At 40.0% G+C, this 17,933-nt stretch overlaps 1 protein-coding gene across 1 annotated transcript in view; it reads left to right on the top strand.

The window, feature by feature from the left end:
* The window catches only part of CRPPA (CDP-L-ribitol pyrophosphorylase A), a 362,731-nt gene that overhangs the window by 83,989 nt on the left and 260,809 nt on the right, over positions 1-17,933 (top strand). Inside the window, exon 4 of the mRNA XM_040260600.1 lies at positions 16,690-16,794. Within this exon, the coding sequence (XP_040116534.1) occupies positions 16,690-16,794 (105 nt within the window). The remainder of the gene's footprint in view (positions 1-16,689; positions 16,795-17,933) is intronic.

Genomic DNA, 17,933 nt, shown 5'->3' with positions numbered 1-17,933 from the left:
AAACTACTAAAAAGTAGTCTGATCTCCAGATCACCTTCTCTACTCTATGACCCTTCTCATCCCCACTGCAGAAGCAGGCTTGTGGGGAGAGCTCCCTTCGTCTGGAAGAGAACACTGGTTGAAGGAAGGAGTGCCTTGCCCCAAACAATGACTAACAGACCATGTGCGTACTGCCCTTGGCGTCTTCTCCCACTCAGCAGGAAATATCTTGGTGGCTTGGTTTTCTCTCCTGGCTGGACATTGGAAATGTTTTATTTGAATAATATGTTTAGTCTAAGAAGGAAGACCTAAAAGTACTATCCTCAGAGATTCCCTGGTAATCATCTCAAACCCATCACCCTGTAGTGAAGCTCACGATTTACAAACCCCACTCCTGCACTCATTGCTGAATAGGTTTACCATCCCACTTGAAGAATGCACTTACCATTGAAGATAGAGACCAAAACAAAGAGAAAAGCATACCACGAGAAAACAGCACATATGCAGAGAAAGGAAAACTCTTAAAAAGTTAATATCATTACAGAAGTAAAACTTCATTGCAAATGTGAACTAGGATCAGAAGGCTCAAACAAATTAATGTTCAGAGGATAAAAACAAGATCTGGAGTTAAAATCTGAGGATCTTTCTCCAAAATATTGAAAGATGAAATACAGTGAAGAAAAGAAAATTAGAAGTCCAGTAAAAAAGTAAGCATTCAATGACAAAACTTTCCCAAAGAGAAAATTGAGAGGAAGAAATATCAAAGAAATAATGCAACAAAAAGTATTTTTTTAGAGCTTACCTCTTGCAGTCCTTTTCTCAGAAAGCTACTAGAGGATGTGTACAGAGAGTTATTGAGAAAAATTACATGGGTGTTGGAAATTCATGGCAGGAGAAAGATGAAGAGTATCCCCAGGATGATGGTGTAGGGTGTTCTCAGGATGATAGCTGTGTGTCCTTGTCACCAGTCCCTGCTGGAAAAGGTCAGAAGACTCCAAGGGTGACTTCTTCAGGAATACAAAGTTGGTGAATACCTTACCTGTCTGAATATCTTCAGAGTAGATCTAGACAAATAGTTATTTGCTGTTGAATGACTCATAGAAAACTAAACAGTTGAAACAAAAGAGAAGTTATAACTCCAGGAAAAACAAAGACTTGTGTAGGAAAGGAATTTCAGTGTATAACTTAGCTATGAGTAATGATGACATAGTCACTAATGGAAACACTTGATGTAATCAAAAATGAAGAGAGTGAAGGCATGGGAAATAGCAAGTGTTGGTGTGTATTGTGATGCGGGGAGGAGAGGAGACAGAATTCTTCGATATCTGAGGGCTAACTCAGAAAATAGAGCTGTATGTTCTTTAGAGAGATGGTGTGATAGTAAACTATTTCAGTCGTTCAGGCCTGACAGTATTCTGCTTTCTACCTTTATTGTGTCCTCCTGGTAAGTGAAGTCTCTCCCTCTGTTCCTTGATTCTGGATTGAGCCTGCTAGCTTGCTTTGGGATTTTTGCAGAGGAGATGTAGACAGAGGCGTGAATGTGCCTCTGCTGTTGGGTTTGCCCTTTGTTGCATCTGTTGTCCTAGGGAAGGCACAGTCTGGTCGCTGTCCCTCCAGTGTGGCCTGTGGTGTGCAACCCAAGGATCAGAAGTGCCACAGCCGACCTACAGTCCTGCAGGTTATGACACAGTCGGCCTCAGCCATCCCACCGCTGTGTGTGAGAAAGAAGTCGATTGCTGTGTGCTACTGAGATTTGTGTATTTGTTAATCCTCAGTGGCTCAGACGGTAAAGAATCTGCCTGCAGCGCAGGAGACCTGTGTTTGATCCCTGGGTAAGGAAGATCCCCTGGAGGAGGTGATGACAACCCACTTCGGTATTCTCGCCTGGAGAATCCCCATGGACAGAGGAGCCTGACGGGCTACAGTCCATGGGGTCACAAAGAGTTGGACTAAGCACAGCACACAGTAGTTGACTTGTTACACGTGGAAATGAATATTAGAGGCGTCAACTGAAAGAAGGAAAAGTGATTGCCTGTGGTGAAGACAAAGTAGAGCAAAGGGAGTGAGGTTGACTTTTTCATAACAAATTTGTAGAGATAGTTGGTTCTTTGAACTATGTACTTTGATAACTGAAACCTATGAACTAAAAATTTAGAAAACAAAACAGATGACATGATTTTGTACTTGGAGTTTGTAGAAATCTAGTGGATGGACAAATGAGCAAGGCAGTCGGGGTGCTAGTAATAAAATTTTCTGTGCCTTCAACCGTAGTCTGCTGGTTGATGAAGGACAGTCTAGAAAAATGAGCACTGACTAATCAAGAACCAGTGGAGGTTTTGCAGGATTGGATGCCTCATTCAGGGACACTGGGAGAGGAGAGTAAGAGAAATGAAGGTTGGAAGTTCCAGTCAGCTTGGATTATGAAATGGAAAGTTTCAGAGGAGTCTCAGCTGAAGGTAAAGATAAAGTTCTCCACAACAGGAATTAGTTGTTCAAGTGAAAATAAATTCTAGTAAGGAAGTGGCTAGAATATTTAAAGTTTGTGCACATGGACCTCGGATTCAGCCAGTCTAATGTCAGTAATTTGAGTAAAATGGAAGACTGATCCCACATGTCTGAAATGGCAGGGCCTATGAAGTAGTGACAGACGACAGTATTGTGAAGACTGGAAGATTTGTCGAGATGGCGTGCATTTTGGAGGGACAGAGGGTTTGCACAGAAAGAGAGATGTAAGGGTCTGGAATGTTAATCCTGCCTGTGAGGCCTGAAGTCACTGGTGGTTGGGAAAATCAGGAGAGAACACTTGAGAGTGATGGTGAGAAATGGATGTTCTTTCATATCTAGGAGGCGAAGACTCAATAAGTTATGAATATGTAGCAAAACAGGATGGTACAGGGGAAAGGGCAGCGGAGGAGGTGGTTAACTCTAGGATGATGGTCCATGGAGACTGACTGAGCAGCGCGAGAGGTATATTGCAAGCTATTGGACAGTAGTCACTTAACTACTACATAGAAGAGATGGAAAAAGAATATACACATAACAAAAGCTACCAACTATATGTGGTTTATAGAATGAAACGAAATGAGAAAGGCTATGTTTGTCATTGTCACAAGTGAGAATAAAATTATTCCTTCAACCTTTTTTATCCCCATTTTTTCTTTATTCTTCCAGTTTCACTGCCAGTGTGTCTTCCATTTTTCTTAACAGAGACTAAGTGTGAGGAAAGTAGAAGGAAAAGGTTGTACACAATTTCAGAGTTACCCCCAGTATCAGTACAGAAAACAAAGAACTCTAAATAGCCATTAGATATTACTAAGTAGCTATTACTGAATAACTACTTTTTAAACCTTGATTTGGGGCTCCCTGGTGGCTCAGATAGTGAAGAATCTGCCTGCAGTGTCGGAAACCTGGGTTTGATCCCTGGGTCGTGAAGATCCCCTGGGAGAAGGGAATGGCAATCCACTCCAGTTTTCTTGCCTGGAGAATTCTGTTGGCAGAGGAGCCTGGCAGGTCACAAAGAGCCGGACATGACTGAATGACTAACACTTTCAGTTTCACTTTCAAACCTTAATTTGTATGTGCTGTGCTTAGTCACTCAGTCATGTCTGACTCTTTGCGACCCATGGACTGTAGCCCACCAGGCTCCTCTGTCCATGGGGATTCTCAGGCAAGAGTACTGGAGTGGGTTGCCATGCCCTCCTCCAGGGGATCTTCCCAACCCAGGGATTGAACCCAGGACTCCCGCATTGTAGGCGGGTTCTTTACTGTCTGAGCCACTAGGGAGGCCCTTAATTGGTATGGTTAACTATATTATAGCCCCTAACTATCTGTACTTTATCAAGGAATAACTATAGACGAGACACTGTGCCAGACACCCCACATGGCTATTATGCTAGTTCTTTTCAGTAGTTTTTATTCTCCATATCTGAAAATGGAAGAAGCTTGAGGGACAGACTTGTTTAAGTATTTTCTCCCAAGTCAGATAACTTGTTATGTAGAAGGACAGTGTTGGAACCCAAGTCTGTTTGACTTCAACATCAATGCTCCTAGCCACTGTTCAGTGAAGTACACATATACTTTCTTTAATTAAGCAGACCCCCATTGATGGACTTGTTATGAATCTTAATGCACAGTTTGCAAATGGCTTAAACTATTGCTAGAAAAAAGGAAGAACAGGAACAAATTGAGGAGTAATAGCCCATGTTTATCATGATGCTAACCAGATTTAATATTTTATAGTAGACATATTATTTTTAGATTTGCATGCTCAGAGCTTTAAATGCTCTGCAACTTAATTAGATTGATTTGCTGAAAGCATTAAATATATATGTTTGGAAACAAAATCTTAACTCTTGAAAGCATATATTTCTTGAGAATATAACAACTATGTTGCATATTACATTATACTACATAAATACTGTATAAAGTTTTTTCCAGTAAGAGCAAGGACCATGTGCATGTGTCAAGGGTGAAAATTAAATCTTCATGTTAACCTTGTCCCTTAGTCTTTCTTCTCAGAGGCAAACAGGTTTCTCCTGAGACCTTCTGAAGGGATGCAAATTCACTCTTAACCTTTTATTTTCCATCTACAGAGGAACTACAGTTCCCCCTGTTAGCTGTTTTGTCACCCTGCCTCCTGCATAGCAATCACCTTGAGACTGTTCCTTCCTACTCTCCTAGCAATTCTCTTTTTTCCTTACCTATTAGAATATCTTGCTTTCTGCATCCTATGTCTTCCCTTTTTTCACTGTGCTCCCCAAGTTTGTGGAGCACCATCACCTGAGAGAGAGTATGTGGGGAACTTCTGCTTTCCCAGGCGTGTAAGGAACTTAGAAATGATCACCCTATCCTAACAGTACAAAGCTAAACAAACTGAAAAATAAAAAACATGTCTTAAATCTAACAGAGAAGTGAGATAACAGGACAGATTGGTGTCCTGAAACAGGCAAACACAGTGGAGTAGGAAATGGCAGCCCACTCCAGTATTCTTGTCTGGAAAATCCCATGGACAAAGGAACCAGGCGGGCTATAGTCCATAGGGTTGCAAAGAGACACAAGTGAAGTGACTTAGCACTCACACTCACGGTGGTTCTGTGTTTAGATTTTGAGAACCTCCGTAGTGTTTTCTACAGTAGCTATACCAATTTACATTCCTATCTACAACACACAAATGTTCTTTTTTTGCTACATCCTTACCAGGAGTTTGTAATTTGTGATCTTTTTGATGATAGCCATTCTGACAAGTGTGAGATGATATCTCATTCTGGTTTTGTTTTGCATTTCTCTAATCAGCAATGCTGAGCATCTTTCCTGTGCCTATTGATTACTTATAGGTTTTGTCTGGAAAAGTGTCTCTCCAGGCCTTCAGCCTATTTTTAAAAAAATTGAGTTGTTTGAATTTTTGATGGTTTATATGAGCTGGTTATATGTTTTGGATATTAACCTTTTATCAGTCACATCATTTGCAGATATTTTCTCCCATTCAGGAAGTTGTCATTTAATTTTGTCAAAAGTTTCCTTTGCTGTACAAAAGCTTTTAAATTTAAGTAGGTCCAGTTTATTTGTTTTTGTTTCCTTGCATTAGGAGGTAGAGCAAAAAAAAAAAAAACCCCAAAAGCTTTCACAATTTATGTGAAAGAGTGTTCCTATGTTTTCTTCAGTTTCCGCTCTTACATTTAAGACTTTAATACATTTTGAGTTTATTTTTGTATATGATATAAGGAAATGTTCTAGTTTTATTCATCTACATGTAGCTGACTAGTTTTCCAAGCACCACTAGTTGCAGAGACTGTGTTTTCTCCATTGTATATTATTGTCTTCTTTGGTGTCAATTAAATGATGGTGACAGCCTATCACTATCATTATTTCTGGGGTCTCTATTCTGTTCTTTTAAACTAGGTATTTGTTTTCATGCCAGTACCGTGTTTTTTTTTTTTTTTTTTCTTTTTTTTACCATAGCTGTGTAATATAGTTTGAAATCAGGGTGTATAATACGTCCAGCATTGCCCTTCTTTCTCAACATTGTTTTGGCTATTCAGAGTCTTTTGTGTTCCCATAGGAGTTTTAAAATTATTTGATCTTTCTCTGAACAGTGGCATTGGTATTTTGATAGGGATTGCATTGAACCTGCGATTTTGATACTCCACATCATCACCAACTCTGGATATTGTCAGTGTTCTGGATTTCAGCCATTCTAATAGATGTATAGTGATATCTCATTGTTCTTTTAATTCACATTTTCATACAGAATTCATTGCTGGTGATAATGTAAAATGGCACATCCATTTGGGAAGACAATTTGACAGTTTCTTACAAAACTAAACATACTCTTAGCATATGATACAGCAGTTGCACTTCTTTGTACTTACTGAAATAAGTGGAAAATTTGTATCTGTACAAAAGCCTATACTTCAATATTTGTACCTGCTTTATTCAGTCACCAAAACTTGGGAGCAACCAAGATTTCCTTATACACACATATACTGTGGTACTTCCAGATAATGAAATATTCAGTTCAGTTCAGTCAGTCAGTCGTGTCCGACTCTCTGAATCAAAGCAAGCCAGGCCTCCCTGTCCATCACCATCTCCCGGAGTTCACTCAAAGTCATGTCCATCGAGTTGGTGATGCCATCCAGCCATCTCATCCTCTGTCGTCCCCTTTTCCTCCTGCCCCCAATCCCTCCCAGCATCAGGGTCTTTTCCAGTGAGTTAACTCTTCCCATGAGGTGGCCAAAGTACCTGAGTTTCAGCTTTAGCTTCATTCCTTCCAAAGAACACCCAGGGATGATCTCCTTTCAAATGGATTGGCTGGATCTCCTTGCAGTCCAAGGGACTCTCAAGAGTCTTCTCCAACACCACAGTTCAAAAGCATCAATTCTTCAGTGCTCAGCCTTCTTCACAGTCCAACTCTCACATCCATACATGAACACTGGAAAAACCATAGCCTTGACTAAACGGACCTTTATTGGCAAAGTAATGTCTCTGCTTTTATCTAGTGCTAAAAAATAATTCAAGTCATGAAAGACATGAAAGCACTTTTAATATATATTACCAGGTGAAATAGACCAGTCTGAGCAGACCACATACTATTTGATTCCAGATATGTGACTTCTGGAAAAGACAAAACTATAGATACAGGAAAAAGTTAATTGGTTGCACGGAATTGGGAGAACAGAGGAGGATGACTAGGAGAACAAAGAATTTTTAGTGCAGTGAAGATATAGTATATGTTACCATTGTGGTGGATACATAGCGTTATACACGTGTTACAGTGTGTAGAATGTGGACCGCTAAGAGTGAACCCTAATGTAAACTGTTGACTTCAGGTATTGTCTGTGTGTCTATGTAGGTTCAGTGTGCTGTTCTGGTGTATGATTTTGTTAGTGAGGGAGCCTATATGTATGTGGGGCTGGCAGTAAATGGGAACTAGCTGTACTTTCTGCTCAATTTTGCTCTGAACCTAAAACTCAAAAAAAGGTAGCCTGTTAAGAAACCTAGATTGAAAAAGTACATAGGAACTAAAATTCTACTGAGACTTTCAATGTTTCTGTAAGTCCATATTCTGCCTTCAGACAGGATATGTAGCTTTTATGATTTTATATTGATAATCACTATCTTCTAAATTTTGAAGAAACTCTTCCACTATTTATCTGATTTTCATTGTTGGCTGTTAAGTAGTCTTGTCTAGTTTGGATTCCTGCTTCTTTACAAGAGACTTTTTGTTTTTGTTCATTGGATTTAGTGTATTTTCCTCTATTGGCGTCTATATTGTGTAAGATTGTTTAAATTTGGGGACTCGTTCTTTATTACTGCAATTAAAAATTATTTGGTTGTTTGCTTCTCCAGACCTTTTATGTTCTTCTGATTTTTATTAACATACTGGACTTTGACTCATTATGTTTTTCTGTTTTCTACCCTTCTAAATATTATCCTTATTTTATGAGTATAAACACTATCATTCTGGGACTGTTAAATCTTTATTGACTGTGTAGTTTCTAGTTTTTCCAAAACATTTTTTGCCATTTTGACCTTATCTTTCATGTTAGTCTTACCTTGCATTTCAGTTATATCTGGCTTTTCTGTTCACGTGTATGTGCTGGTGATTGGTTGTACTTTGTGAGTTTTATGGTGAGAGGTGGCTGTTGATTGTAAATTTCATTCCAAGGTGACTGGGCTGGACAGTGTGCCAAGGGGTTATGCCCGAGGATAATATTCAGCTCAGTCCAGTCGCTCAGTCATGTTCAACTCTTTGCGACCCCATGGACTGTAGCACACCAGGCCTCCCAGTCCATCATCACCTCTTGGAGTCCACTCAAACTCATGTCCTTCCAGTCGGTGATGTCATTCAACCATCTCATCCTGTCATCTCCTTCTCCTCCTGCCTTCAGTTTTTCCCAGCATCAGGGTCTTTTCAAATGAGTCAGTTCTTCACATCAGGTGGCCAAAGTATTGGAGCTTCAGCTTCAGCAACAGTCCTTCCAATGAATATTCAGGACTGATTTCCTTTAGGATGGACTGGTTGGATCTCCTTGCAGTCCAAGGGACTCTCAAGAGTCTTCTCCAACACCACAGTTCAAAAGCATCAATTCTTCAGCACTCAGCTTTCTTTTTTTTTTACTTTATTTTTTAATTTTTAATTTTACTTTATTTTGTTTTACAATACTGTATTGGTTTTGCCATACATTGACATGAATCAGCCATGGGTGTGCATGAGTTCCCAGTCCTGAACCCCCCTCCCACCTCCCACCCCATATCATCTCTCTGGATCATACCCGTGTACCAGCCCCAAGCATCCTGTATCCTGTATCGAACGTAGACTGGCGATTCGTTCCTTACCTGATAGTATACATGTTTCAATAACATTCTCCCAAATCATCCCACCCTCTCCCTCTACCACAGAGTCTAAAAGTCCATTCTATACATCTGTGTCTCTTTTGTAGTCCAGCTCTCATATCCATACATGACTACTGGAAAAACCATAGTTTTGACTAGACAGACCTTTGTTGGCAAAGTAATGTCTCTGCTTTTTAATATGCTGTCTAGGTTGGTCATAACTTTTCTTCCAAGGAGCAAGGGTCTTTTAATTTCATGGCTGCAATCACCATCTGCAGTGATTTTGGAGCCCAAGAAAATAAAGTCTGTCACTGTTTTCATTGTTTCCCCATCTATTTGCCGTGAATTGATGGGACCAGATGCCATGATCTTAGTTTTCTGAATGTTGAGCTTTAAGCCAGCTTTTTCACTCTCTTCTTTCACTTTCATCAAGAGGCTCTTCAGTTCTTCTTTGCTTTCTGCCATAAGGGTGGTGTTATTTGCATATCTGAGGTTATTGATAGGAGAATATTATTAATACTGTTTTGGGCTCCAGGTTTAGGGAGGCAGAGGATTCTCAGCATCTGTGTATTTGTGTGTTTTTCATGTGATCAGTGATAACACTTTGGCCCCCATACTGGATAATGTCCACATTTTGTGCAGCTGCACCTTAATTAACTTGGTGGTGGTTTAGTCACTCAGTCGCATCCGACTCTTTGAGACCCCATGGAATGTAGCCCGCCAGGCTCCTCTGTCCATGGGATTCTCCAGGTAAGAATACTGGAATGGGTTGCCATTTCCTTCTCCAGGGCATCTTCCCGACCCAGGAATTGAACACGGGTCTCCTGCATTGAAGGAAGATGATTTACCAACTGAACTTACTTGATTAAAATCTACCATCTTGCTGGTTGCTTTATTTTTGTTCCTTTTCTTTTTCCTGCCTGCCTTTGTATTAGTTTCTCATTTTATGATTCCCTTTTATTCCTATTGACTTCTTACTCTTACCTTATAAAGCATTTGTCTAGTGGTTACCTTAAGTTTAGAATTTGGTGAGCACCCAGCAGTGGGTTGCTAAAGAAAAGCTTGAATGGGGTATTAACTCATGTTGTGTTTGTATTTCCCAGAGGTTCTGTATTCTCCTAATTGCCTCTATTCAGTATTTATAGTTTGTTGACATTTTTTAGGAGATTTTATCTTACTGTCTGTATGGGACACGATGTTTCTTCCTTTTGTGTTCTGCTGTAGGTGAGCTGGTGATGGCGTATTCTACTTCTTGGGGGAGGCATGCCTGTTCTTAGATTTAGCGCTACTCAGTTGTCCTGTGACCTCAGCTCTGATGGTTTCAAGAAAAAGTTCTGTTTGTGTAGTTTATCTGCTTTTTTCTTTTGTTCTTCAGATGAGCATCACTTTTGCTAGCTTTTCATATCGTAGGCAGTAGAAATCATCATCCACGTTCTTGAGAAACAAATTCAGATTTTAATTTGTCATAAAGTATGCACTTTTTTGAGGTAACCATAGAAGTAAGGTTTAATGCAACAACATTACCAAAACCCCATAATTGAAGTGAAAGTCACTCAGTCATGTCCAACTGTTTGAGACCCCATGGACTATACAGTCTATGGAATTCTCTAGGCCAAAATACTGGGGTGGATAGTCTTTCCCTTATCCGGGGGATCTTCCCAACCCAGGGACAGAACCCAGGTCTTCTGCTTTGCAGGCAGATTCTTTACCAGCTGAGGCACTGGGGAAGCCCAGGAACACTGAAGTGGGTAGCCTGTCCTTTCAGCAGATCTTCCCAACCCAGGAATCAAATCGGGGTCTCCTGCATTGCAGGCAGATTCTTTACCAACTGAGCTATTAGGGAAGCCACCAAACTCCATAAATAGTTGTAAAATTATTCTATACAGTGAATGACTGATTCAGAGTATTTCTGCCAAGATTGCTCAGTTTCTGTTTTGGGTGTATATTTTGGAAGTATCTGATCCGTCATTTTCTTTGTTTCCTACTGGCTCTGTTGATTGGAGCCCTGAAGACTTCTTGCACTTTGTAAGCTGCTGTCACTCTTGGTTGGTGCATCACGTGACTGGCAGGAGCACAGTGTCAAGTACTCCTCATTCCTGAGATGGGAAGAAAGAGGCTGTTTTTCTCAGTGTGCACTTCGTGCGCACTTTTAAGGCTGTCCATGAATATGTTCAGTATCCTGCGTCTGCAAAGAGAGGCAGGAGAAGGGTTATTGCTGGTCTTCTTTGGGGTTTAGAGAGAAGTGAAAAGTCGCTCAGTTGTGTCCAGTTCTTTGTGACCCCATGGACTGTACAGTCCATGGAGTTCTCTAGGCCAGAATACTGGAATGGGTAGCCTTTCCCTTCTCCAGGGGACCTTCTCAACCCAGCGATCGAACCCAGGCCTCATGCATTGCAGGCGGATTCTTTACCAACTGAGCCACCAGGGAAGCCCATCTGAGTGACTTTCACTTCACTTTGGGATTTAACCAAAAATAGTTATTACTGTAGATTAGGACTTCCCTGGTGGCTCAGACGGTAAAGTGTCTGTCTACAATGCGGGAGACCCGGGTTCAAGCCCTGGGTTGGGAAGATCCCCTGGAGAAGGAAATGGCAACCCACTCCAGTATTCTGGCCTGGAGAATCCCATGGGCAGAGGAGCTTGGTAGGCTACAGTCTATGGGATCGCAAAGAGTCGGTCACGACTGAGTGACTTCACTTCACTTCACTTACTGTAGACTGGCCTTACTTGCATACTACTAGATGAGATTGTGTAGATGTTGGCATTATTAATAGAATGTGGAGATTTTGTTGTTGTTGTTTAGGCACTAAGTCATGTCCAGCTTTTTCCCACCCCATGGACTACAGTGTGCCAGGTTTCTCTGTCCTTCACAACCTCCCGAAGTTTGCTTAGATTCATATGCATTGAGTTGGTGATACTGTCTAACCATCCCATCTTCTTTTGTTTATTTATTTATTTTCCATCCCATCTTCTACTGCTGCCTTCCTCTTTTGCCTTCAGTCTTTTTCAGCATCAGGGTCTTTTCCAATGAGTCAGCCCTTCGCATCAGGTGGCCAAGGTATTGGAGCATCAGCAACAACCCTTCTGATGAAAATTATTAGGGTTGATTCCTTTAGGATTGATTGGTTTGATCTTGCAGTCCAAGGGACTCTCAAGAGTCTTCTACAGTACCACAATTCAAAAGCATCAATTCTTTATGGTCCAACTTTCACATCTGTACATGACTACTGGAAAAACAATAGCTTTTACTATAAGGACCTTTGTTGGCAAAGTGATGTCTCTGCTTTTTAACATGCTGTCTAGGTTTGTCATGTCTTTCCTCCCAAGGAGCAGGCTTCTTTTAATTCGATGGCTGTGGTCACCATCTGCAGTGATTTTGGAGCCCAAGAAAAAGAAATGTCACTTCTTCTACTTTCCCCCACCTATTTGCCATGAAGATGGGACCAGATGCCATGATTTTAGTTTCTTGGAATGTTGAGTTTCAGGCTAGATTTTTCACTCTCTTCTTTCACCCTCATCGAGAGGCTCTTCAGTTCCTCTTTGTTTCCTGACATTAGAGTGGTATTATCTGCATATCTGAGGTTGTTGATATTTCTCCTTGCAGTCTTGATTAGAGCTTGTGCTTCATCCAACCAAGCATGATGTACTCTGCATATAAGTTAAATAAGCAGGGTAACAATATTCAGTCTTGACCTACTCCTTTCCGAATTTTGAACTGCTCTGTTGTTCCATGTCCAGTTGTTTCTGTTGCTTCTTGACCCATATACAGGTTTCTCAGGAGACAGGTAAAGTTTACTAAAGCATAATTTATTTGTATGTAGCTACAGGTATGACATAAATCAAATATCTTATGATTATATAGTGGAAGTGACAAATAGATTCAGTGGATTAGATGTGATAGACAAAGTGCTTGAAGAGCTATGGATGGAGGTTTGGGATTATACAAGAGGCAGTGATCAAGACCATCCCCAAGAAAAAGAAATGCAAAAAGGCAAAATGGTTGTCTGATGAGGGCTTACAAATAGCTGAGGAAAGAAGGGAAGCTAAAGGCAAAGGAGAAAAGGAAAGAAATACCTATTTGAATGCAGAGTTCCAAAGAATAGCAAGGAGAGATAAGAAAGCCTTCCTCAATGATCAGTGCAAAGAAATAGAGGAAAACATAGAATGGGAAAGACTAGAGATCTCTTCAAGAAAATTAGAGATACCAAGGGAACATTTCATGCAAAGATGGGCTCGATAAAGGATAGAAATGGTATGGACCTAACAGAAGCAGAAGATATTAAGAAGAGGTGGCAAAAAATACACAGAAGAACTATATAAAAAATATCTTCATGACCCAGATAACCACGATGGTGTGATCACTCTCTTAGAGCCAAATATCCTGGAATAAAAAGTCAAGTGGGCCTTAGGAAGCATCACTATGAACAAAGCTATTAGGGGTGATAGAATTGCAATTGAGCTATTTCAAAACCTAAAAGATGATGCTGTGAAAGTGCTGCACTCAATATGCCAGCAAATTTGGAAAACTCAGCGGTGGGCACAGGACTGGAAAAGGTCAGTTTTCATTCCAATCCCAAAGAAAGGCAATGCTAAAGAATGTTCAAACTACCGCACAATTGCACTTATCTCACCCACTAGCAAAGTAATTCTCAAAATTCTCCAAACCAGGCTTCAACAGTACATGAACTGTGAACTTCCAGATATTCAAGCTGGATTTAGAAAAGGCAGAGGAACCAAAGATCAAATTTCCAACATCTGTTGGAACACTGAAAAAGCAAGAGAGTTCCAGAAAAACATCTACTTCTGCTTTATTGACTATGCCAAACCCTTTGACTGTGTGGATCACAACAAACTGTGGAAAATTCTGAAAGAGATGGGAATACCAGACCACCTGACCTGCCTCCTGAAAAATCTGTATGCAGGTCAAGAAGCAACAATTAGAACTGTACATTCAACAGCAGACTGTTTTCAAATCAGGAAAGGAGTACATCAAGGCCGTATATTGTCACCCTGCTTATTTATCTTATATGCACAGTACATTATGTGAAATGCTGGGCTGGATGAAGCACAAGCTGGAATCAAGATTGCTAGGAGAAATATTAATAACCCCAGATATGCAGATGACACCACCCTTATGGCAGAAAGTGAAGAGGAACTAAAAAGCCTCTTGATGAAAGTGAAAGAGGAGAGTGAAAAAGTTGGCTTAAAGCTCAACATTCAGAAAACGAAGATCATGGCATCTGGTTCCACAGCATCATGGCAAATAGATGGGGAAATAATGGAAACAGTGTCAGACTTTATTTTTGGGGGCTCCAAAATCACTGCAGATGGTGACTGCAGCCATGAAATTAAAAACCCTTGCTCTTTGGAAGGAAAGTTATGACCAACCTAGACAGCATATTAAAAAGCAGAGACATTACTTTGTCAACAAAGGTCTGTCTAGTCAAAGCTATGGTTTTTCTAGTAGTTCTGTATGGATATGAGAGTTGGACTATAAAGAAAGCTGAGTGCTGAAGAACTGATGCTTTTGAACTGTGGTGTTGGAGAAGACTCTTGAGAGTCCCTTGGACTGCAAGGAGATCCAACCAGTCCAAGGAAATCAGTCGTGAATATTCGTTGGAAGGACTGTTGCTCTAGCTGAAACTCTAATACTTTGGCCACTTGGTGGGAAGAGCTGACTCATTGGAAAGGACTCTGATGCTGGGAAAGATTGAAGGTGGGAGGAGAAGGGGATGACAGGATGAGATGGTTGGATGACATCACTGACTGGATGGACATGAGTTTGAGTAAGCTCTGGGAGTTTGTGATGGATAGGGAAGCCTGGCATGTTGCAGTCCATGGGGTCACAAAGAGTTGAACATGACTGAGCAACTGAACTGAAGTGTTGATAATACTATATTAAAGATGAAATTTCTTAAATTTCTTCAATGTCATGTTATAGTGTATATTGTTTATAAGAATAGAGGTTTAAACTGAAACAGTTCTGGTTAATTTGGGACTCTGTATGTACCTGATGGTATATTTTCTTGTCATATTAACTTCACAAATCATTAAAATGTAGGGTTTGTAATTTCCAATAAAATAAAAATTGGCAAACTATTCTAAATGTCATATTCATATTGTTGCCTTCCTGCAGTCTCTCTTAAATGGATATGCTCTTGTGTGTGTGTGTTATTTGCTCAGTCATGTCTGACTCTTTGTGACCCCATGGACTGTAATTTCCTCTGAACATGGGATTCTCCAGGCATGAATACTAGAGTGGGTTCCTTTTTCCTTCTCCAGGGATCTCCCAACGTAGGGATTGAACCCTGGTCTGCTGCATTGCAGGCAGATTCTTTACTATCTGAACCACCAGGTAAGTCATGGTTGTGCTGTTGGTAAAATGCAAATCCAGCAGATGTCTGCAATGTCTGTATCCTTGAGTTTTATTCAGTCTTTATTTTTAAAAAATATTTATCTGTGCCAAGGCTTAGTTGCAGTATGTGGGATCTAGTTCCCTGAGCAGGGATGGAACTCAGCGCACCTGCATTGGGAACGTGGAGTCCTAGCCACTGAGCCACCAGGGAAGTCCCGATTCAGTCTTTAGAATGAGATGAGAGTCCATTTTCTCTAATGGGGCTTCTCTAGTATCCTTACATAGAATTAAATACTGTATCTCCTGGTCTCCTTGTAAATATTCTGCTAATGCTCCATCTATCACATTCTGTTACAAAATATTTGTTGTAGATCAGCCTCCTCTTTTAAACCTGAGTTCCTTGAGAACACAAAACATGTCTCATTTATCTTTATATGCTGGTACTTAAAAGAAAGCTTGGACATGATAGAAACCTAGTGACTGTTATTTAATTGCATTATGTTGGTCATTTGGATGGTTCTGCCTAAAGTGTTAAAAAATATTATTTATATTTTACTAAATCTGATAGGCATTCACTTTTTTTTCTCATAATGGAAGACTGATACAGTACCATGTTCAGAATCAAAATATATCCTCTAAAAAGATCTGTTGTTATTTAAAATAGCAATAAGAAAGCTGTGTCCTGCCAGTGTTTTAGTATAAATATGAGAAATTTGGGGTTTTATGGATGGGTATGACTTCCCTGGTGGCTCAGACGGTAAAACATCTGTCTACAATGCGGGAGACCCAGGTTCAATCCCTGGGTTGGGAAGATCCCCTGGAGAAGGAAATGGCAATCCACTCCAGTACTCTTGCCTGGAAAATCCCATGGACAGAGGAGCCTGGTAGGCTACAGTCCATGGGGTTGCAAAGAGTCGGACACTGAGTGACTTCACTATGGATAGGTATATTTGTTAAATTAAGTTCTGATATGGTAATCCTCAGTCATACCTTTAGGCATTTTACAAACATGTTTGGAAATGTAGCTTTTGAGCAAAGGAAATAAAGTATTGTATTTATCTGACACCTGAGCTCAGACAGTAAAGAAATCTTCCTGCAAAGTCTTAGACCCAGGTTCAGTCTTTGGGTTGGGGAGATCTCTTGGAGAAGGGAATGGCTACCCACTCCAGTATTCTTGCCTGGAGATTCCAATGGACAGAGGAGCCTGACGGGCTACAGTCTGTGAGGTCTCAAAGAGTCGGAAATGACTGAGCAACTTTCACCGAAACTATTCAGGAAGTTAAAAACATGATTCCAACATTTCTGTTTTCTATTGGTTTCATTTGGCTTTTAGGGCATGAAGAAGATTAATCTAACTTGATTAATCAATAGCTAATTAAACAGTTTATGAATTCTCTAGGCTCTTCTATATGCAATTGATTATGAAATTGAAAGATTATTTAATATTTTATTAAATTAAATAATATAATTAAATAAATTATATTAATATTTTAACTTCTTAATTCTTTTTTCTTCCTACCCAGTGTAGTGACTATGACTTGGAATTTGGAACTGAGTGTTTGCATTTGGCTCTAAAATACAGTCATATCAAAGCAAAACTTGTGGAAGGATCCCCTGACCTCTGGAAGGTAAGGAAGTTGGTACTTAGCTCTGTGTTGATGTGTCATTCCTGAAGACATACTCTGCAAGTACTGACACTTTCCAGGTGCTTTAGAAAATAGAGAAGTTTAAAAACATTTGGCTTCATATTGAAACAGTATTTCCAGGAATAAAAGTATGTGTGTACATATACATTAAAGGTGTTAAAGAGTCTCAGTGGGTTTTCTGTTCCATCAAATTATGGTATTATTTCTGTTGCTCGGTTGGAAGAAAATTCATGTTGGGATAGTTTACTCAAACAGATCCCATTTAGCCAGTAAGATTATTTTGTTTGCAATTTTTGTGTATGTTCTTGGTGTGTAATGTTTTACTGTGTAGCCCTACTCTCACCTGCATTGAGGGTACCACTCTGCTTCTCACAGCAACAACATTTCCTCTTGGTCCCTCGGATGGTAGCTCCAACTTAATGTGTTATTGAAACATGTATCTGCAGTAGTTTTGACCCAGTAGGCTTGGTGCTTGGAAGAACTCACCACCTCCAAGAGGCATTGTACTCTTTCCTGTGGTCAGGCTTGACTGATTTCATGACAGACTTCTTTCTTCAGGAGGAATGAAGTGGTTGTAGCATTATCATACTGCATGTTCCTGTTGAGGCTGGAGTGCTTTACAGCACGACCCTCCTGGTTTCATCGGGTAGAAATGTGGTAAACTGAACAATGTATTCTGAAATAGAATGGTAGGGTCATATCATAATTTTGAATAAGTACTGTTCCTTTGGAAATATTGGATGAAATCTTTATAAAGCATCCATCTAAATCTGGCTAGTAAACATTCATCCTAATTCTGAGCTAATATGAATCCAAAAGCATATTTCTTCATGACATAAAAACAAAAAGAAGCCCTATGTGTTAGGTATTTTGTACAATCATGTGATGGGCCTTGCTACACATGCTAAGATTGTCTCATACATATTTAAATTGTTACAAGATTACAGGATATTGACATGCCTGATTTATTGCCTGGTGGAGAAAATAAATGCAGTATTATTGCTCTTTTAAGAGTTTCCAAATGTCATTAATCCATCGGGTCAACATTTTGTTATTTTTATTTTTTCTATATGTGAGAGATGGTGATACACATATTCATTGGATTTGAGTAATTACCAATT

This window comes from Oryx dammah, unplaced genomic scaffold (genome assembly GCF_014754425.2).
Source record: "Oryx dammah isolate SB20612 unplaced genomic scaffold, SCBI_Odam_1.1 HiC_scaffold_18, whole genome shotgun sequence".
NCBI classification, from domain to species: Eukaryota; Metazoa; Chordata; class Mammalia; order Artiodactyla; family Bovidae; genus Oryx; species Oryx dammah.
Note: the sequence above shows the minus strand (reverse complement) of the source record. Positions and strands in the feature narration are given on the sequence as shown.